A 22,617-nucleotide genomic window follows, 5' to 3' on the forward strand; every position below is an offset into this window, starting at 1 on the left:
ATTATCGTTTGTGTTTGATAATAATTGTTAAATAGTAGGTGAGGTTATATTTGATAATAATTTAAAATTCCAAACGTTACCACGTTGCACCGTCGACTATTGTTTTGAAAAACCCCGGGCGGATGTTGACGTCCCCGCCCCCGCCAGCTTGACTCTGGTCCCTCTCCCGTCGTGTCAGGCAAGGCTAGCCCAGCATCACCCGCCCTCCTCTCTTTCTAGCTCCTTGTTTTCTGGCTTTTTCTTCTTTTATCTCGCACTTCTTCTTCCCTCCGGGGGTACCGCGGGGTGCTTTCAACGCATTTCGCCTTTTCCGTTTCGCGTTCTCGTGCAGAGCAGGTTCGCGGTTTCAAGCGCCGCTTCGGGTCGTCGTGCCGCATCAGCCGGGAGAGAAAAACATCTTTCGGGAGGAGGAGGAGGAGGAGGAGGCTGGAGCACAGAGACGCCCATCTCCAAGGAATTCAACGTAAATATACACGCAAATGTTGTTGTTTTTATTTAGATAAGAGCCACATTTTTACGGGTTCTCACCGTCGTGTTATTACGCGGCGCTCAGTCACCTGCGCGCGCCTGCAGATGTCCTGAGGGCCTCCAGGAGCCTGTTAGCAACACACGACAGGTGAAGACGCCAACATGCACGCGCAAAACCCACCGTGGACGTTATATTTATGTGTGGATTATTTGGCTTCAAAATTAAAATAGTATTGTGTAAACGTGCAGCTAAATAGTATTTGCATGAAATTTCCATTTGATTTGTAATAACTGAGAAGAGCCGCTTTCCTCTGAGCCGTGAACGCATCACGCGCAACAAAAAAAATCCAGCATCGTGTTTGAAATACGTAAACAACATGCAGCCATCCTTGGAAGAGTGGTAAACAAATGAATGGAATGTTAGTAGCGTTACATCGTGTTTTAAAACGGGAGTCAATATTTTTGACAGAACATGTTAAAATGTTGACAATGTTGACTCAACATATACGTTTTTAAATTAATTAATTAACGTCCAAGAAGTTGAAGTATGCATCACAAAACTGCAAAAAACAACAACCTGCAATCATTTATGTTGTAATGTTTTGTGGTTATTTCATGCCCTTAGTATTATGACATATGTATCACGAATCAACGGAAACATTTAGTTAATATAAAAGTTAACATAACAAACAGTTTTATACTGACTCCTTTAAGAAACATCTTAAGACGTTTCTATTTGTTCAGGCCTTTCCTTGATTTTTCTGGAACCCCTGTTGTATTATCATTTTTATCTTGACCTTTAAAGTATATACTTTATTGAATATTGTTTTGATTGTTTAAGCGCTTTGTAACCCTGGTCTGGAAAAGCGCAAAACAAATAAAAATTACTTATTTACTTACTTTACTTACTTTTTATTAGTAGATTTTACTAACTTCACAATTCACAGTTTTTCTCATGTATCTATTCAATTTATTGACTTGTTAAAATCACTTGTTTATTCAACCGAAGTCTCTGTTATCATGAGTTTGTCCCTGCTGACCTCAGACAAGGGGTCAAGGTCACTTGTGAGTCTACTTCCACGGGTCTCTTGGGAAAATCCAAGACATTTGTTTTTGTAGCAACCAAATGAAGATCCATTTTTTATCTACACTGAGTTGAACTAGTGTCAGTTTATTCAACTCTAAGTCAGAATATTTTGGGGTGTTGCATCTCGTCAACTTCCCGGCCTGATCTTACCCCAGGAAATAATGTTTTGAACACGTGTATCCCTTGTATGGACCCCTGCACCCACACAATGCTGCAGACCTGAATCAGGGTCAGTGGGGCTCCATCCTGCAGCGCTCCTACCCCCCCTGCTGTAAGCTGCTTATTACAAGGGGGGACACATCCTCTCTGCCAGCCCCGGTCGGATTTACATTAGTCTGGCCTCGCCGAACACACACTCAGATGGGCATAAAAGCACCCACAGGGGCTTATCCTGGCGACCAGCTGTGCCTGGTGATTTGTTGTCTTCAACTTGTTTACGTGTTCAGCGAGATCTGACTCCTCGTGTCCTCCTCAGAGTGCACCTGTGGGGCCTTAAACCGGAGCCTCTCTCTTGGTGGCTCGCACCCGGTGGTGGCCGCCCTCCCTCGCCCGTCCAACGCCGCTCCTGATTCTACTTCCTGCTCCTCGGCCAATCCGTCCAGCTGTGGCCCTCGCAGGGCGCGCTCGCTGGCTCTCACCTGACCGGTCCCGGGCCTCAGGACGACAGCCAGCACCAACACGTTCCCTTCATGAGGGACAAGGCGACACAGGTGAGCCCACATGTTGTTGTGTTGTGTGATTGAGACATGTATAATTATATATATGTCAAAGTAGAAAAAAAATGTATAGTAAGAGACATTAGAAAGTCTATTTAACTCTTGTGTTGTCTCGGGGTCAAGGTGACCCAACATTCGTCGTCCGTATTGACCCTGAGACAACACAAGGGATACCACAAACATATTTTTTCAGGCCTTCGGGTCACCTTTACCCAGTGATAAAACAACGGTTGAGACATTTTTAAAATGAGTTAATTGTTGTTTCATTATATATCTTTTCTTCTTTTTAAATCAAGATTTTGTTTTATTGAGGTTTGACAGATTAGTTTATAATTTCATTTTTCTCTCTCAGTGTGTTATATAGTTCCTGGTAAAAAAAAGAAAAAGAAAAAACTATAGACAAATACGTGCTTCCAAAGCATAAACTTAACAGCAACATGTCCAGAGGATTAATAATAAAATAATAACTATTTCTTTCAGACCTCTAATGTCACAATAAAATAAAGAAAATAAAAACCGTACATACGCCATTTAGTTAATAAAATAGCATATTTATAAAACACGGTAAAAAGCACATTATTAAATGCAGATATTAGTTAAAATTCATCACATATACAGTAAGTCAGTCTTTAAAAGTTCAAAAGGAATTGAAAAGAAGATCCACATATGTACAGTGAGACGGTTTTGTAAAAAATAGAAATTTAAGTTAAATATTAATTATTTTTGAATGTTTACTTCACAAGAGAAGATTTGAAAGTCAGTCTTAAAAATGTTTCCACATTGAACTGTCACACATCGATTAGTTTGGTCGTCACCGTCCAAATTTCAGCTCTTCACAGAGTCACATCCACAGTAATAAATCACGACAAGTAGGTCAATCGTCCATCAACAATATTGGATCAATCACCGTCTGTCTGTGTGTTCAGACCCCCAGAGCCTGGGCAGATGAGAGGAGGAGGGGCTCTCACAAGCGCTCGGCCTCCTGCGGCAGCACCGACCAGCTCAAGGAGGTCAGTTTCTTCTCCACCTCGGCGACAACAAAAAAACTTGTAGCCGGAAATCAGCATGTTTGTCTGTTTGAGGAGCCTGAACATTGAAGTTGTCGTCTTCGTGTCTGCATTACAGTGTGTGTCTGTCTGTGAAACTCTCCAGATTGCCAAGTTGCGGCAGCAGCTTCAGCGCAGCAAACGCAGCAGCCGCCACCGTCGGGAGAAAGACCGCAAGTCGCCGTTCAATGGCAGCCACACCATCATTCAGTCGCAGGTGATCAATGGAGTCCTTGTGTGTGTGTTCGAGACCTTTCTGTTTTGTCGACTTTTCGCCGGATTGAAGTCGCTTTTACACACACACATGCTTTAGTCGTGTAGCTCAGCTGCTCACACGCTCCCGCCCCGGTGCAGCTGTCCTGGTCCAGAAGACAAAGAAAACTTGTCATGCAGCTTCATCCCGCGTGCAGACGGGAAACTATGGAATCACATTTGAATCAAAAAGAATTAAGCAAACCTTAAATAAAATTAAATTGGATTTTATTTTTTGCAATTTAAAAAGCTTTCTTGCTTCTTTTTTAAACTAATCAGATTCTGTAGAAAAAAGTTTTTTCAAAATAAAATGCATTAAAGAAAAGAAAGATGGAGGCTGCTAGAAGCAGCATTATTTATTTTAGTGTTGATTTATCGATGCGTCCGGTTTGAAACCAACTTCCGCTCACTTCCGTGTTTCTGACTAACTTTTTAATTTCTGTCCTCCAGTCGCCGATGCCCAAAACCATCCTGATCCCCATCCCTATAAACAAGTCGTCTGCGCCTCGTTTCCGCAACAGCGTGGAGGGTCTGAACCAGGAGATCGAACGCATCATCATCAGAGACACGCCTGAGAAGGAGGAAACCATCGTGGTAAGAGTCCCACATCACCGTCACACCAGCGAGGCGGTTTTTTTTAACACCAGGACCTGTTCCCCAGCCGCAGGATGTCCCAGACGGACACCGAGCTCCTCCGCCCATCGCCGCCCCGCGGCGTAGCAGCAGCACACGCAGCATCGACACGCAGACTCCATCCGGAGGCGGCCTGAGTGGTAGCCATAGCAACTGCAGTAGCCGGCCCGACTCCATCTCTCCCTCCTACCTCACCGTCCTCAACGACACGAGCGGGGGAAGCCCCTACGAGGACAAAGGTGAGTGACCCCCCCCCCCCCAACCCCGACACATTAGGGAGCAGACGCTCTTCCTGCTGACCTCTGACCTGTGTTTGTGTCCCTCCAGAGCTGGGACCCTGCTCCCCCCTGCCCAAATATGCTGCTTCGCCCCGACCCAACAACAGCTACATGTTCAAGAGGGAACCACCAGAAGGCTGCGAGAAGGTCAAAGTCTTCGAAGAGTTGCTGTAAGTGATCATCAGGAGTCAACGTTTACCTTCTATTCTACACGTCTTATTGAAGCTATTCACGTCTTTACATTGCAGTTGCACTATAAGACCACTGGAGGGTTCAGTCTCCATTCATTCACCTCCTTATCCCATTACAGCAAAGCCCTTCCAGTTGCTATCAGACAAACCATTTTTTGTAGATCCACATTAAATAGGTATTATTGCCAACATAACGATTATTAATATATATATTATAAGACGATCTTCCTCTCCCTCTGTGTTTGATGGAGTCTACTGACTCTTTCAAGAAACATCTTGAGACTTTTTTATTTTTCCAGGCTTTTCCTTAATTTTCTAAGACTACTGTGTTGGTCTCGGTTGTGTCTTGACCTTTAAAGTATATATTTTATTGAGTATTGTTTTGATTGTTTAAGCGCTTTGTGACCCTGGTCTGGAAAAGCACTATATAAATACAAATTACTTACTTACTTACCTAAAAACCTTGGTTTTTATGAAAAATCAACAGTGCGCCTTGTATAATAATAATTCTGGTTGTACTTATTGTAAACGATTTACAGCTACAGAGCCACACCGCGAAGCTTCGTAGTATTACTCCGAGTAGTCCGGGGTTCTCGGGGAGTAGTACTACGAAGCCTCACTATATTTATTTTGGAATTGACTTACAGTTTAACCCTGTACAAGTAGAATACTGACAGTATATATAATATAATAATAAAAATACATTTTAATTTAAAAGTCGTTATATAAATATATTGTACAATTGTTTTACTTGTTTTACCTTTTAACCAACATGACAAAAACCTTTATTGACACGATCAGCTCCTGTCTCCCACATCACATAACTGATACACACACACCTCATTGGTCAACAGGCATGTATATATCGGTGAAAAATAAACACCGAGATGGAAAAAAAAAGACGTGTAAACTAGTTGTTGATTTTTCTTAACAGCTATGATTTGATATCCCAGTAACAGTTTCAATTCTCTCTTGTGTTTGCAGTCCCAAACCTCTCCAGCAGGTTCCACCATTCCTGTGTCCGGACCGCAACAAGGTCAACTTCATCCCCAACAGCGGCTCCGCCTTCTGCCTGGTCAGCATCCTCAAGCCCTTACTGCCTGCTCCGGACCTCACCTTCCGGCCCGGCGTGGGCCTGCGGAGCCTGTCCCCGGCCCTGGTGCCTCTGTCCACCCAGCCCTGCCTCCTGGAGGAGCCCGAGAGCTTCTGACCAACACTGGGCGACTCCAATGAACCCCAGCCCCCCGACAAACATCTCCCCCCTGCCGATCGGAAGACATTTCAAATATTCCAACGCTCCAGAAAAATGCCTTCAGCATGCCAGCTACGCTCTCTGATGTCCTTCTCTCGTTGAAAAGCTCTTCCCACTGCCTGTCCTCCTGAGACCACTGGACCCACAGGTGGCGACCCGCGGCGGTGTTAGCATCTCATCGCTGATCATCCCCTTTAGTGCTGGTTTTGTTGCTCATACGGGAGGAATAGGACGAAAGAACAGACTTTTTTTTCATCGTACTATACCATGGCGCCTTTCCACGGACATATCTCTTTTTCTATTCGTAGTAATTTCTCTTGATATAAAAAAAATGCCTTCCATGATGAAAAAAAAAAAAAGAGGTTACTGGTTAACATGGCGACCGAAAAGGGGTTAAGGTTCATTTCTGGTGCTGCAAGAAATATCGTAGCAAAAACTTGAAAGGTCGTGAAAAAAAAAAACGTGCCTGATATTTTTTCGACCACTCAGCTTCCCTCGAGGACACACACGATCGTCACCATGGTGACCACAGATGCAAGATAGGTGGAGTGCAACAGTGTGAAATCAAATCACCAACCGACGAAATCAACGCCTTTTTGTTTTAAGCTCTGTCGCCCCCTGCTGTGCATCTGTGGACATGCAGACCATAGCTCTGGTGTCCGGTCCACTCCTGTGTCCGCCTGCTCCTCTCCCGAACTGACACCTCCCTCTCTCCCACCCCCCCTACCCCCACTTATTATAACCCCCGCTGTCTAGTGTTTTTGTGAAAAATCTCAACTCCAGAGAAAGGGGGTGCAGGTCCACCCAGGACCCACCAACCACTCTGACCTGCAGTATTCTGAGCACGGGGGGTCCAAACCCGAAATAGTAAACAAACTGGATTATATATATATATATAATATATATAGCTATTTTAATAACAAACGGGGAGTTAAAGAGGACCATCAAACTATTTTTTCTCCATTGTACTAAAGTTTTCGTCCTCCTTATTAATTCTGACAGTATTTAAGACTCCCTGATGAAGCTTCATGAAGCAGTGTCATGTTGTTCAGAGATCAGTAGGTGGCGCCATCAGTTTAAAAATGATGTGACGTTTCATTAAAACACTCGTTCAAAACAAAGGAAAATAGTGCAGAGGCCGCCATCTAGTGGACTCTGAAAATACTGACACTGCTTCATGAAGCTCAATCAGACCATCACCACTAAATACTATCTGGTTTCCTCGGACCCTCCGTGCTCCCGCTCGTCCTCCTCACAACATGGTCACTACTCAACTGTGCCTGCCTCCACTGGTCAAGAATGTACCGGGTTTGTAAATAACAGAGACAATGTGTTTGTGTCGGCTGATGAAGATATGTATCCGACTGAGTCGACTATTGTACCACGACACCCTCCCAGTCCTCCTCCTCCGCTGAGTACTGTGAATTTTCATGTCTCATTCTTGTGAATAATAATGTATTTATTTATCAGACGTGTTACGGAAGAGGGTCATGGATCTACAGAGAGCTCTAATCGACATAGTCCATCTCAGGGGTGTGGAGAACATCCAGACTCATGTATGTAGCCTCCTGCTGGGATTCCAACCACAGTCTCTCACACACACACTTAAAGGTTTTCCTCTTTGTCCGTTTTAGACATTTGTTTACAAATATCCTGTAACAGAAGTGAAGGTTAGGAAGGACGACGACTCTTAGTTGGCTCGTCCGGTTTATTGAAAACACAACTGCCAAGAATGTCTCCGTTCAATTCCCTCGAGTGAAATAAAAAAGGCATTATTGAATTGATAAAGCATCTGTTATGATTCAGGAACAATACATTCTTCTCAGGTTTCAAGAGGCCACGGTTTTGAAAACGACGCTGCTTCACAGAGTCCTCGCTTCGACACACCAGCGTCTGGCCCTTTTGCAAGAGACGGAGATATACGAGGTGCGTTAAATATACCATGATAGCATAAACAGTTTCAACGCAAAGTGACGGACACACATGTTCGACATGAACTTGAAAACTGACTTCCTGAAGCTCGTTTTGATGGGAAGTTTGACATTCAAACTCTCACCGCACAAAGTAGATTAAATAGAAGCTGCATCGACCAATAATACGCTTCGATTCACTCCGTCATACACGACAACTTTCATGTGTCAACAACAGAAACACTTCAGACACATCGAGTAGGATTTGGTTTTTGCCTCAACACGCATCAATATATTCTTAAATCAACTTCAGTGGAAACAGGAATTCATGCAGACTTCTTTATAGTTCAGATTGATCTGGCTACTGATTTAGAGACATTTCTTGACTCATTTGTCAAATCTGCTGAAGGTTGGACGGAGATGAAAGCATAAAATAAACATGAAGGGGATCTGTTTATCACCCATTAAAAACACACAATTATTTGTGCAGATGAGGTCGATTGCCATGACGACCAGTGCAGATTTATTCCTGTTCCTGATTTTTCTCTGTTTAGCCATTTTTCGGAAACTCCCATGTTTGTCATGTGTATCCAGTCTGGCTTCGACACACAAACAAAAACCTCACAGAAAAGTTTCTCTTTAACATCCCCAAAGTCCCGTGACTACACTCTAAACACACACACACACACTTAGCATAAAGCGTTGACAATCCAAAAGCCACATCGAACCCAGAAAGTCTCAGGAAGTGACATCACTTTTGGACGGACTGCAGAGGTTCTCGCTCAGGCATTCAGCAGCTCGTCCTCGGAGCGACCGATGGCGTCCGGGTTGGAAAGAGGATCCAGGTCAGCGAAAAGGTCGAACCAGGCCGACATGTCTTTGGATCCTCCTGCAGGAGCTACACACACACACACGTGTTAGTTATTTAAAATATATTATAATAATTAACCTAAATAGATGCTGAACCTGGAGCTGGAGGAGCTGATTGGCTCTGGTTGGCTGGCGGCTGCAGGGGCGGAGCCTGGAACATGGGCGGCGTGGACCAGCCTTGAAGAAGAAAAAAAAAAGTTGATTGTAGGAACAACTCTCTCCAGCAGAGAGCGGTGTGGTAACCTGTAGCGCTCATCGTGTGGTCCAGTAACTGGGAGGGAAGGAAACCAGTCGGGCTGGAGGGGCCCGAGGCCGGGAGGGCGGTGGGGTCTTGACCACTGGGTAACGTCTCTATGCCAGTAGGAGGCGCCACAGGTGGCTCAAAAAGCCCGAACGCATCCTGCCACTCCTTGCTGAATTCATCTGTGGCTCCAGGCCCAGGACTCAGGAGGTCTTTGAGGAACGCTATGTCTCCACGATCAGCATCGTCCTCTTCAGTCCTCAGCCCATCACCTGGAGGAGAAGAGAAGGTTGTGATCCGACCAAAGCGCATGCCATCGTACCATGAGACCCCTGAGTTAAAGAAGAACATGAAGGTGAAGCTTTCCTAAGCGAAGAAGAAAAGAGAGAAGTCCTCCACCAGGAAGTCCATTCAAGAAGGCATGAATCTCCGCTGCCGTTCACCACATCTCCAAGACAAGAGGCGTAGAGAAACCCGGGTTTACCAATGACGGGCATCTGAGTGAAGTCAGCCCAGAAGGGGAGCAGGCCTCCATCATCAGGGCCCTGCGGCTGCAGAGGAAGGCTGTCCGGCGTCGTGCCGCAGCTCATGAGCAGGAGGTCGTCGGCGTGCTCCGACTTCCTGCTAAGGTTGTTGGAGGACGCAGTGGCGTTTCGGGACACTGAGATCATAAGTCCACAGTGAGTGACCCCAGTGGAGGATTCTTACACAAATGACTGGAACATGTCAAACTTTGCAGATCTGCAACACCATACATCATCACTCCACTGGCTCAAGTTAAAACCTCTCTTCTATTACGGTACAACTCTCTTGGGGGCTTTTAAGCTTCGACCCCCTCCCTGAACGCTGCTTACCTTTTATACCGCTCAAAATTACCTGCTTGACCTACTTTTCCCCCCAAGTATAGCTGCTGTTTAAAAGGGGCTTAAAGACTTCATCTTCATAACCACTCTCCACCTTCTCACCTCAACATTCCTAGGAACTCGTAATCCTGTTCGAATTTATTAAAATTACAAATATACGTGGTTTACAAAAAAATTAAAGATGCCATTAACATTGATACACAATAATAGAAAGTTACATTTTCTAGTTATTATTCCCTCAACAAAAAGGAGTGGATGAGAAGACACACAAAAGCAGGTGAATCATGCATTAAATGACCTCGGGATTGCTATGGTGCATTCAGGACCGTAGGATATTTTATAAACGATTTCTTCAAGAATAAATTAACATGGCGAAAACACTACAATTGCATGCATTGTCTGGCAAAACCAAAAAAACAATCAGGTTTTCATATGTTCATTGTCTGCACTTAATTTAGTCTTCAAGTAATTTATTATTTACAGCGAATTTTGTATTGTTTTTCATCCACTTCCATTTCAAAGTCGTTCAGTTTAACTCTTTTATGTTTACTGTTGTATTTAATAGGTTTGTGTGCTCAATGAATTAACTTTGACTAATTTGATTTATGAAAACAGTCGATTAGTAAATAACTCAATGTTGACATATATTTATCAATAACATCTTCTATTTCTTATTTTGTGTATTATCTTATTCTGTACTGACACCACAAAAAATATAATCGCATGTTGTCTTTACAACATGCTACTATGGCATGGGTCAGTCGACAGGGGGCAGTACATACCTGTATCTGAGCTGCTTCCTGGTGGCTTGTCATCATCCAAACAGAGCAAACTGAAGAGATGGAAGAGAAAGAATGAGAGTTGTATCTTCTCCGATTGGTCGCTATTATTAGCAACACTGATATACACAACCATCACAGCCTCACACACTCACAAACACAGTATCCAAGAGAGAAGCTTCAGGTGTGTTGTCGTACCTGTCCATGTTTTTCTCCGCAGGCTTTTTCTTCTTCCTCTCCTGCTGGTGTCCATCGTCGCCGAGCTCCTCCAGTGGGTCTCTCAGGTCCTGCAGTGACAGAGACGACTTTCAGAGAGAAATCAAAAACGAGCCAAACAGGTTGTGCGTCTCTTCAAAATACAACTCACCTTCAGCGTGGTGAACTCGTAGGGCACGTGTCCTTTGAAGGCCTCGTGGATCCTCGACATGGCGTGGGCCGTCTTCTCCCAGAACTGGAGCAGGGTGGTCTTCAAGTGATGGACAAACGTTGTTAAGAATATTGTTTTTTTAATCACAATGTCAACAAAATGTTCTTTAATTTAACTTGTAATAGATAATATAACTCATGCCAACTTGTTTTTTGATATTTCACTCCAACTTGCAGGTAAAATGGGGCACGTGCGAGAGCTAGCTCTGTGTTTGTTTACACGCTCATGCTAGCTAGCGACGGTTTGTTGCCGAACCTTGTCTGGTATCCAACTTGTTTCTAACAATAACTTTAGGGTGTTGGTTCGTTGACTCATTGCTCTTTGCTTTGACTATAATTGAACATTAGAAAACTAAATTAGTTTAAAAAGGGGAAATCAACGTAGAGTGATACAGGCTAGCACCCACTAGCATCAGCTAATAAGCGCAGTGATATTTAACAATATAAGTCTAAATGCTTTTTATATTTTAATGCTGATATTTAACGCTTGACTAAACTTCTTAAGAACATTTTGTTTTAGCCTTTTTTACTATTGGTTAAGAACAGAATGTGAAAAGCCTTTTTTTCTCCCGTTTTAACTCATATATTAATCATTTAGTTTGTTTTATTGAGTTTCAGTAGTTTACAGGTTTATTTTTTGAGAAAACTTGACTAAAACAACACCACAGACTACTTCAGAGAAAAAAAAACTTTTTTTAATTAAAAACATCTCTCAGACCAGGGGTTTCAAACGTGTGACCCGTGACATGATATTCCACGGCCCCCCATTTGTTGTCTATGTTTTTACTTTTTTGAGTTCAGGACTCACTGGCAAGGGACTCCATTTTTGTTCAAACTCAGATGATTAACCCACAAGTTCACTACATCTTTTATATAGCTTTAATTATATGGTTAAGATGGAGCAGATTTTTAAAGAAAATAATATTAATATGGCCCAAATATACAGTGAAATCACACAAAAATCCATAGAACATTAAACAAAAGATATGAAATAAGACTTGTCAATGCCTCAAGGACCATTACAAGGGTTTGAACCACTGGTTTCTAGGACTTGAAAATGTCCCCTTCAGGCCTATAATCTTTTTTCCTCCATGCATCTGATTCATATTTTTGGTCAGTGTTCACATGCCGTGAGTTTACCTGGTAGGTGCAGAGAGAGTGCGACAACATGTTGCACCGACTCGCCCCCAGCATGTCAACCTTCTGACAGACGTCCATCTTCAGCTTCTCGAACTGACCCTTTGTCCCTCTGACCTGAGCTTGGACCTGCAGGTGCACGACGAAGCTTAAAGACTGAAATATGAAACGTGTCGTCACACTTCCCGTTACCTTTCTGAACTTCTCCAGCTGCTTGTACGTGTCCGGGTCCAGCTCTTGAGAAACGTCCTTCATCCACAGAAGAGCTCCTCTGTACTCCGTGCGAGACTTCTCCATACGAGTGACGGTCAGGAATGTGTCGGCGATGGCGCGCCGCCGGAACGTCTCCACCTCCTGGTGCAGACGGTGTAGTGGTGTGCAGAGCGCCATCCTGTGGTCAACGGTCGACGCCGGTGAGCGGAAAAATGAAGGCGTCACACTTTAGAACAGACCTTTACCTTTGCTTGGCCGAGGTGCACAAGGCCTTGCTGGTGGCCTCCATCATGTTGCCTGCTTTGGTGCGATCGTGCTCCGCTTGGAAGCGCAGAAACAGACCCAGCTCGTTCTCCTCCTGAGACAGACCTGGTCGCAAAAACAAACACCGTTTCTCAGGAACTTGTGTCTCCAGGCTCCGAGGATATTTGCTTTCTTAAATAAATGCTCAAGAGTCACTCACGCGTAATCCTCAGCTGGTACATCTCGATCACCTTCAGCAGCTCAGTGCAGGTGGACTGAATGGAACGGAAGAACTGCAAAGAAAACAACCAAACCGATGTTTGGCTTGTTACTAACAACAGAAACGCCTTCATAGAAAGAAAAGTGTGGGAAAAGTGAATACAATCTTAACTAAATCTTTGTATTTTTAAAGACTGATTCAACGTTTAAACAAACAAAAACATTTACAAATATCCTACATTTAACTTGTTTAAAAGGCCAAAATCATTCCTTTAAAAATAAATATTGTGAAGGTTAACTCACATGTAATTACTCTGCTGGTGTTTGGGCAACAAGTACTAAAGATCTCTCGACAGACGTGAAGATTTTTTGTAGTACAAAAGAAAATAAACTATTTAATTTCCACATAAATCTCCACACTGTCACCAACATTGTTGAAAGAAAAGACTAACATCACATTCTTCCATCTTCCGACTGTTGTATGACTGCACAACAAAACATTCGAAATCTCTAATAACAATGTTATAATGTATGTGAACATATATTTCTTCGTTTGGAGTATGTTGTATATTGTTCAATCTGTGCACTACTACTGTAGATCATCATATTGTAATATCTATATTATATTTTTGTCGTGACTACACAAATTTTCCCACTGTGGGACGAATGAAAGTGAATTCATCTTATAGACTCTCCTCCTGGCAGGACGTGCCATGGAAGCTACTGAGGAAATTGAATATGCGGCAAAACCACTTCAGGAAGAAAAAAGCTTCTAAATGTCTATTAATCCAAAATAAAAGATGTGTTCTTGGGATTTTTGTAGCCAACCATATCCAGGCATCTAGTCCTAACCTTACATCTGACATATTTTAATACTTTAATTTTGTTTTATTAAGCCTGTCCAGGGCTGCTCATGCACTTTATTTAAAGTGCTGTTGTTTCTGTTCTACCTGTAAAAGCACTTTAGGGATAAACATTCTGAAAGGTTCTGCATAAATGAAACAGGTTTAAGACATGTTTCCTTTACGGGTCTCACTTCCGAGTGAGATCAATTTCCTTCTTAATGTCTTCTATACGAGATATAGAACATGGTAAGGTGTTTTTGTTGTGGTACTTGGAAAAACATTGTAAAAAAGTTAGAATATTTACTGTTTTACTGGTAACAATGTTATCGAAATCACGATATTTTTTAAATATCAGAGTCCTTCATTCTTGAGTTAGGCGTCCTACAGGAGCAACAAGGACATTTGGTGTTTCAGAGAAATATATATGAGAAAGGTAGAGTTCCAAGTGTAGGTGGACAGAAGGAGACCATGGGTTACTGATTTACAGCAGAATAAACAACAACGATTCTACTTCTGTATTAAATCTGATAGTCACAAGGCAACAGCCCTTCTTGAGGGCTTCGATGTTTGCCTTGGCTTCTAGTTACACTGATTCACGTTCCCACATCGAAAACGGAGAAGTCACACTGGTCACGAATGGAACAGTCAGGCAGCAGGGAGATAACAAGGCAATAAAAAAGCTAATTCAATTTCCACTAAGCTCCCCTGAAGCTACTCTGAGGTGGTTGAACAGCAACAGCAACAAATGTCTACTTTTCTCTAGAGTTTCCCGACTTGTTTGTGAGTAAACAAAAGAGTCAGTTGTTCTCCTTTATAGTACTGCCCAAGCAGTTCTAAAGACAAAGAAAATATAGATTAAAAACCTCCAATTTGGCGTCCAAGTCTGCATCCGAGGCCACCACGTACTCGTCCTCCTTCTTGCCTGTGGCTTTGATCAGGACCTGCTTGGTCTTCCAGAACTTCTTCTGCATGCGAGCCATGACAGAGCTGTCGTCCCCGAGCATGTCTCCTACAAACCTGTTGGATTTTACATCAGTTTTACGTCTTCATCTATACGTGACAAAAACGTCATGAAAACAAGAGGTACTTGACTCACCCTTCCATACTTGAAGTCAAGATTGTGGTTCTGAAAATTAAAGTGAGACAACCATGTCAATCTTCATTGAATAAATCTGCTCAAATAAGTGTAAGAGCGAGCGTGTCAAACGTACCAACAGGTTTAATCCGGTCTGCCAGATACATTTATTAAAAAATGAGCTGCAATTTTCCAATAAACGGAGACAAAAGTTTTTGTTTTTAAGGCTAAAGATTTTACCAGTCCAGCCCACTTGTGAATACATTTTCCTCCATATGGTCCCTGGATAAAAAGGGACAGAGGCAACCCTGTCTCAGCTAGTTAGGGCGACAGGCAGATCATTTGTAACCAAGTAAGCGTTTCATCGTGGTACACATTATTTAAGCTAGTGTTACAGTGCAACCTTATATCTTGTTTTATCTCCTTTTTTTCATTTAGCACATCAATATAAAGTCAGTGAGATGTATTTAACTATATTTCAGAATCACGCTTAAAATTCCTATGTTCAAAACTTCCTTCAATTTAATTGTTTCCACCTTTTATTGCATTTTATTCACTTTTCATTGCTGCATTGACTTATGTTTCAATGTGTTTAAATGTGATATCATGTATTTATGTATTTTTATGTTTTCAATGTAACCTGTACTGTCCAGAGAAGCGCCTTTAATAACATGTATTATTATTATAATTATTAAAGTTTGTTTTTTGCAAACTAGCTTCTCCATCATGAAAATTGATATATGGAATATAAAAAGTATAATATAATAATAATAATAATAATAATATAGAGATATAATCACCCGGTTGAAAAAGAGTAATTTCATGTCAATAAATATATTTTAAAGTTTCATTTGCGTAGTGGCGACATCATCGACGATACCATTTGATCCCATCGTGGGGGGGGAGGGATGTGTACAGCGTGTCATTCTTTTATCAGTATTTACTTTTGACATTAAAACACAGCACTGCCATGATTCTCTTATTCAATATATCAGACGATGACTTAAAAAACACTTAAGAATATGATCATTTTAATAGCATACGCGTGTGTAAGATAAATGGTTTGTTCCTCGTCAAAAGAGCCAGGTGTTGGTTGATTGAACAGTTAACTAGATCCAAAACAAACACGAGACTAGTTAGTGATCAACCTGTCGAGCTACAAGTCACAACACAAATAAAGAAAAAACACAGAGTGAAAGGAAGAAAAGAAAAGAAAGAAGATGAGGCGAGAGCTCTGATAACAGCTGTTCTCCTCAAGAGTGTTTCTCCAGGTCAAAACTCCATTAAATATCGAAAGGTGTCACACAAAGACTCGCCTGCTGAGAGAAGATGGTGGAGCTGCGAGCAGGTGTCGCGTCTCTACAGCCTGGAGCAGAACATCCGCACGACGGAGACGCTTCTCATGGCGAGCGTCGCGGCGTCAGTAGCGTCGAGCCTCCCTTCGATGTCGCGCCTCGTATATCGAGAGGTTTTTGAAGCGTTTATTCGAGGCAGAGCGAAGAGTCTCCTCAGCAGAGATCCATCACCGTCCGGGTCACGGTAACAGGATATGCAAAGTAGCTGTGACGTTGTTTGGACAAAGGGGGCGCTCAGGTTCAGGCTGGGCAAAGATCGTCTGTTGTAAGGATGCTCCACCTGCTTCTCTTTTTAGTTGTTTAAAATATATAATGACGTCTAACTTCTTACTAAAATATATTTTAATGGTGTTTAGATGCAATTTCTTTTGGTCTTGGATTAAAATATTTATTTCACGCAGTAGAAGATTGGGTGGAAGACGGGACACACTGGAGACACCAAGTTTCTTGGCCTGGAGCAATGGATAGGGTAGCTAGGGAGAGGATTCTGGGCCTCCCTGGTGACCCCACGACTGACCCTGAAAAAGGCAGATGGAGTCTGAACAAATAGGTTAGGGTACGGTCAAGGTTTTGTTAAAAAAAAATCTAGTTAATGTTTTAATAGTCTTTAGTGTTCAAGGACTACGCATGTCTCGAGACATCTGGACCACAAAATCCTGGCTATAATAAATCAGAGTCATTAAATTAATTACCGCTTTTGTATTTCAAGAAAGGCAGAAATGGGTCCAAAAAAATCAAGGGACTGGTCTCCTTTTCACTCATCTTCTCAGTAGTAGTTAAAAGAAAAATCTTATTGTATTCCTCATTTACAAAAACAAGTCTTATTGTTTATATTGATGGGATCTTTATATAAAAAACTAGATTCAAAAATTCTGTTAAAACTTTAATATGTGATTTTGACATTCATGGACGTGAAACAATATTTTGTGGTGTAAAAAGCAGGATCATTGATATTCCATCACTTGGCTGAAGACGAAGGAGGATTCCTGAAGGTTACGCGCCCACGTCCGTGTGAGAGGCGGAGTACTTGTAAGTGTACAGCTTGTTATCTGCGCCTCCGCTCAACATCAACTGAAAGTAGAAAGAGAAATTGATCAGACCGGCATAACGAGCCAAACTTTAGCTCAAAAATCTTACCCCACTTTCCGTCCAGTCCACACAAAACACTTTGTCCTCATGAGCTGCCAGATCATACAGAGGTGCTTTACAGCTGCAATGAAAGTGAAGGAGCCGATGAGTTTGTGAAATCAACGATCTCAGGAAACTTCACCCTGAGCCAGAAGCTTGGAATGAACAGGATGTCCTGTATTGTAGTTGGTTAGACATATTGTTACTGGCTTCACAATGACTTAAAGTGTCTGGGAGGAATATATAGTCTTTTTTAAATTTCAGGCAAATGATCTAACTTTTACTCAAAAGAATGACACATTAATATTATGATATTTTCCTAATAGCACTTTCATGATGGCCAGAAAATAATTAAGAGTAAGAGAAAATCTGCACAATCTTTGCAACTTTTAAAGATAAGGGATTTGTGGACAAGGAATATACTGAAAAAGTTTAGTGTATTGTGTTGTATTTTACATGTTATAAATAAACAATTTTTTAAAAAAAGTTATTTTGATTACGCTAAGGTTCCAGGCTGTTTATCCTAATCTTTGGAACGATCTTCCTCTCTCTCTGCGTGTTTGTTGGATCTACTGACTCCTTCAAGAAAGATCTTAAGACATTCTTATTGGTGCAGGCTTTTTTTTAAATTTTAATGCCATGTTTGTCACAGTGTTGTTTTGACCTTATAAAGTTTTTTAATTTCTATGTGTTTTTAACTGTGTATTGTTTTGTTGTTTAAGTGCTTTGTGACACTGGTCTGTGAAAGGTACTTTACAAATAAAAATGACTTGCCGACTTACTTACTTACTACCAGAGTTTATTTGTCTGTGTTATAACTGAACGTAATTGTGAATGCGCTAAATAAAGTTTGACTGACTGACATAGACTTTTTTGTTTCGTTTAGAGAGCCTTTTATAATCCTGTGCGGTATATAGTGTAGAAAATAGGGCTGAACGATTAATCACATGCTTACACAATTCAAATTGTGTAATGATAATATATTATTCTGTATGAGAGGAAATGCACTTAAACACAGTAAGAAAAAGAATGACTGACAAGTGTTTTCACTTTTCTTTACATTGCACTGAAGTTTGTATGATTTATTGATTCTTAAATATAAATGTTTACATCACACTTTTAGCATGTTTTTACACTAGTTTTTAGCATTTGCAGGGAATATGTTATGTTTGTTTACAAGTGTAATTAGAGTAAATAAATAAAGAGTCTCCCTTTATTTTAAGGTATGCTTAATTTGCCTTTATAGTAAAAATTACTTTTAGAAATACATTTGAATGTAAAGTTAATCATTTATTGTATTAGATTGAGAAATTGCATAAAAAGGACATTGAAAAAAAATCACAATCGCAATATTTCGGAAAATAATCGCAATTATATTTTTTCCATCATCGTTCAGCCCCAGTAGAAAATATGGTTTATATTTTATAGACAGTATAACATTTTAACATTTTCTCAGGTCTGTTTTGTACGTGAAAGGGGAAATGAACAAACCTTCTGGTGTCCCACAGTTTGACAAGATTGTCAAGGGAGCCGGAGATGAGCTGATGTTCGTTTGTAGGTGACCACTTCACTGCAGTGACCCAGCCGGTGTGAGAGGTCAGAGCCAACAGTACAAGTGAGCCGTCTGGAACAAAGAGAAGACAAACAAACGTGGTGACACCCGTCATTTGGAAGAAGAAACTCTAATGAGTACCTTTGGTGCGAGGGTCCCAGAGTCGGACGTGTCTGTCGGAGCTGCCCGATGCTAGCCGCCGACACAACGGTGAATATGATATACAGTTGAAAACCTTACTGCCCGTCTGAAAACAGAGAAGACTGTGAATGCTTTAACAAACTCAATACCTCCAAAGTAAATCAACATTATTAACTACCGGCTGTAAATGAAATGCTAAAGCTCATTGTTTCAACATTCATTACATAAATGGTAGTTTAAACATGTGAAGGATACAAACATATGTTCTAAACAAGTACTTTTTTAAAATATCAACATGCTAGCTCACCAACGTAGTCTTCATCATGCCGGTCTCAGCATCCCATACGCGTATAGTGTGGTCCCAAGATGCACTGCAAACCTCCTCGCTGTCGCACCACAGTACAGATGACACCGCCTCATTGTGTCCAGATAACGTCATCAAAGGAGTCTGCAACAGCCAGGGAATGCTTTATTATGTGGATTACTAGACAGACTATACACAACGATCTTGGACGCACAGTGGAAAGTTTAGAATGTAAATGGATATCTAGTCATGTGTAATTTCTCACTAACATGAGTCTGAATAAGTCCTTTAATAGCCATTTTAGATTATTTTCGATTGTTATTTTCAAACATAAGATGTCTGGGAGGAAGTATTTCCAGAAAAGGGGGCAAGGGAGGTAATAATCTGTATTTCTGGACATAATAAACTTGTGACAATTGCATAACACCAAGGTGAAAATGATGGCGTTGATCTCAAAATGTGAACAAGGTAATAATGAGTCTTTGCACTTACTCTAGTCAAACCCAGTTGTTGGGTTTTCTGTTTCTTTCTTGGTCGGTCTGATTCCTCCTCAACCTGGTCTGCCTCGTCTGTAGGAACTGAAAGATTAAAAAATTAAACATTTATTTTCCTTTTATGAACACCAGAGGTTGATTTTACTCCGAGCAAATACCTGCTGACCAGATTTTCAACATTTTATCCCAGGAGCCACTGCAGAACTGAAGGAAAGCAAAGGCTGGTGTCAGACTCTTAACTTCCCATTTTTCATTTTACAGCTTGTAGGTTTCCCACCCACCTTTGAGCCAGTAGGGTCTGCAGCGATGGTGTCGACACTCGCTGTGTGTCCTCTGCAGCAATGTCTGGCCTTTACTTTGTTTCTCTCTGAATTCCACTCCCACAGCAGCACGGTTTGGTCCAGTGATGCGGTCAGAAGAAGGGAGTTCAGACCATCTGCAAAAAGAGTCGATGCACATTCTTTCACAGAGCAAAGGCAATTTAAAAGTCAAAATTTGACATTTTACTAGAAATGAAGGGCACTTGTGGAATGTCAAATACAATTAAACTTATATAGTGATCAATCAGAAGACGACGGTGTGTATCGTAACAGCTCACTGTGTCCATGATAGTAGAACTGACCATTTTACAATTATACAGAGACTAAATCACGCTTTTTCTTACCTCTCTTGACCCAAGTGGCGTCTTTGACCACATCTGTGTGTCCAGCAACAGTCATGACTGGCTTTCCTTCCACTGACCAAATCTTTGCAGTTTTATCATAGGACCCAGTCAAAATCCTGTAAGAGGGCAACATGCACAGGTTTATTTTGAAATTTCAGATTGTTTCCTAAAAAAAACAGGTCAATCCATGGAGACAAACGATGTGTATCTTACCATTCTGAATCAGCATCTATAGCGCTAATCCAGTCATCGTGCATCATGCATTCTTCTGGCTCTGGGGCCGTTATCCGCTCTAAATACTCGATCTCTACGACTTCTTCCTACAATTCATACACAAGACTTCATAAGAAAACAGTTGTTACATACATGAATCATATAGGATTGAGTGAAAATGTATTATAGTGTTGGTTTATCTATCATGATTGCTCATCAGCCACTTATTGATGAGATAAACGTGTATATCCATCTAGTATTTTAGATGTCTTAGGGTGTTAATATGAATAATATTAAGCAGAAAAAAACGTTGCTAATACAAAATTGTGTGCCCAAAGTACCTTGAATTCATATTATTTAAGGGGAAAAAGTGTCACCGCTGCGTTTGTCTTACTGTAGAGATGCCTTCTGTTTCCATGTGGGTGGACAGTGGCAATCGCAGAAACTGGCCCTTGACCAGGAAATCAAAATCCACTTTGCTGTGCAATGCTGTAAAAAAATATATATATATGAAGTAAATGTATTGAAGCAATACACAAGTTATTTTAGAAGACAGGATTCAAACATGCATTCACGAATATTTCACCATTTTTAGCCTCCAAAAGTTTGTTGATGACATTGCTGAGGTCCAGCACTTCAGATGAAGCTGGGATGGAGAAAGGAACATCATCCACGACGTATCTAGAAAGACATGGATTTATAGGCGATTTAATGGTAAACCAGGTCGGTCTAGCATGAAATACAAGATAAAATAAAAGCAATCTTAGCTCACGCTGACGTGTACGATACTTAAAAAAGTGCACAATGATACGAAAGATAATGTACAATGTTTAAAATGCTTTCAACTGTATACTTTAAATGAATGTTATTAGCATGCTAAAGCTAGCTTTTAAATCCTCGGAAACGTACCTTTTGTCCTCAGTGAAGAATCTAGCTTGCAGTTGTGACATATTTCAAACCTTTTCTGAACCAAACGGTACAGATTTATTGTACGTCTGTTGTGTTATGGTTGTATAGTTTCAGCAGTTGGCAATTGCGACTAGTGAGCAGCTCCGCCATGTGGTACAGGACAAGGCATCACGGTTCGAACCAGAGTGAGAGGACGCGTCGATCACCGCTCGACTAGTAATGTCTGAGCGGTGAAACTTTATCATATTTCTTTTAAAATTACGACGCACTATTAGGGCCTCTTAAATAGTTTTTTATCGATATTATTACGAGATGAAAGTCGTTTAGAATACAGTTATTACGAGATTTAAAATCGTAAAAAAAACGTATTACTTATTAAAGCCGTACGAAAGGAAATTAATATAAAAACTAGGATTTTTTTTAAAATATTATATATGTATTAAAGATATATAAATTATATTATATATAAATTAAAATACATCACTTACTCAAATTATCGATTACACTTCATCTAAAAACAATACAGCACGATAAATATTATTGAATTGTTTCTATTGATGTATTAATGAATTAAAACATTGAGCAAAGATACCATTATTTGGTAATTTACACAGAATAAAGACCTTAGATACGTTAATGATCGGGATAAATAAGAAGTTGTTTGGATTAAAAAAATTTAAGGGGAAAATGTGCATGTAAAAAAAATAGTCCACCCCAATAACTTAAATATTATTAACCCAGCAACAATGTGCTATTCTTAAACCACAGGTAAAATAATACTATTTAATGCATACTGACTCCTTCAAGAAACATCTTAAGACGTTTTTATTTGTTCAGGCTTTTCCTTGATTTTCTGGAACTCCTGTTGTGTTCTCAGTTTTATCTTGACCTTTAAAGTATTTACTTTATTGAATATTGTTTTGATTGTTTAAGCGCTTTGTGACCCTTGTCTGGAAAAGCGCTATACAAATAAAAAATACTTACCTACTTACTTACTTACCTGTGTTCTGTAAATTACTATGTCTTTGCCGCCCCCTGTCGGCCAAGAGCATATTGCCCGCTCACTGAATCATGAATGATCTGGGTGCAGACAGTGGCTTCATGTGTCAGAAA

General features: G+C 41.0%; 3 protein-coding genes across 6 annotated transcripts; 1 reads left to right on the forward strand and 2 right to left on the reverse strand.

Annotated features, from left to right (window-relative positions):
* The first annotated feature begins 193 nt into the window (after positions 1 to 193).
* On the forward strand, positions 194 to 7,711 carry fam117ba (family with sequence similarity 117 member Ba). Of its 2 annotated transcripts, none has more exons than XM_087791564.1 (8): positions 194 to 463; positions 2,031 to 2,265; positions 3,198 to 3,281; positions 3,397 to 3,534; positions 4,020 to 4,163; positions 4,231 to 4,441; positions 4,530 to 4,650; positions 5,656 to 7,711. In XM_087791564.1, exons 2-8 carry the CDS (start codon positions 2,245 to 2,247, stop codon positions 5,879 to 5,881), a joined length of 945 nt encoding a protein of 314 aa, XP_087647690.1. In that variant the 5' UTR covers positions 194 to 463; positions 2,031 to 2,244; the 3' UTR covers positions 5,882 to 7,711. The 2 variants fall into 2 exon arrangements, with proteins under 2 accessions (XP_087647690.1, XP_087647691.1); XM_087791565.1 differs by having other exon boundaries at positions 3,424 to 3,534.
* Positions 7,614 to 16,314, reverse strand: ical1 (islet cell autoantigen 1-like). 3 transcript variants are annotated; one of them, XM_087791560.1, is made up of 14 exons: positions 16,061 to 16,314; positions 14,766 to 14,795; positions 14,533 to 14,686; positions 12,826 to 12,898; positions 12,608 to 12,731; positions 12,342 to 12,540; positions 12,153 to 12,278; positions 10,954 to 11,052; positions 10,785 to 10,891; positions 10,590 to 10,639; positions 9,429 to 9,605; positions 8,947 to 9,216; positions 8,800 to 8,880; positions 7,614 to 8,731 (listed from the first exon to the last, which is right to left on the reverse strand). In XM_087791560.1, exons 2-14 carry the CDS (start codon positions 14,771 to 14,773, stop codon positions 8,616 to 8,618), a joined length of 1,584 nt encoding a protein of 527 aa, XP_087647686.1. In that variant the 5' UTR covers positions 14,774 to 14,795; positions 16,061 to 16,314; the 3' UTR covers positions 7,614 to 8,615. The 3 variants fall into 3 exon arrangements, with proteins under 3 accessions (XP_087647686.1, XP_087647688.1, XP_087647689.1); XM_087791562.1 differs by having other exon boundaries at positions 10,785 to 10,873; positions 16,061 to 16,312; XM_087791563.1 differs by lacking the exon at positions 9,429 to 9,605 and having other exon boundaries at positions 16,061 to 16,311.
* A 655-nt stretch (positions 16,315 to 16,969) lies between these two features.
* Positions 16,970 to 21,651, reverse strand: wdr12 (WD repeat domain 12). Its single transcript, XM_087792575.1, has 13 exons — positions 21,505 to 21,651; positions 21,182 to 21,276; positions 20,990 to 21,084; positions 20,596 to 20,702; positions 20,383 to 20,498; positions 20,000 to 20,154; positions 19,877 to 19,922; positions 19,717 to 19,802; positions 19,228 to 19,368; positions 18,921 to 19,026; positions 18,719 to 18,851; positions 17,237 to 17,309; positions 16,970 to 17,170 (listed from the first exon to the last, which is right to left on the reverse strand). Exons 1-13 carry the CDS (start codon positions 21,543 to 21,545, stop codon positions 17,093 to 17,095), a joined length of 1,272 nt encoding a protein of 423 aa, XP_087648701.1. The 5' UTR covers positions 21,546 to 21,651; the 3' UTR covers positions 16,970 to 17,092.
* Between the last annotated feature and the right edge of the window lie 966 nt (positions 21,652 to 22,617).

Source organism: Callionymus lyra, chromosome 5 (assembly GCF_982586985.1).
Source record: "Callionymus lyra chromosome 5, fCalLyr1.hap1.1, whole genome shotgun sequence".
In the NCBI taxonomy this organism is placed as follows: Eukaryota; Metazoa; Chordata; class Actinopteri; order Syngnathiformes; family Callionymidae; genus Callionymus; species Callionymus lyra.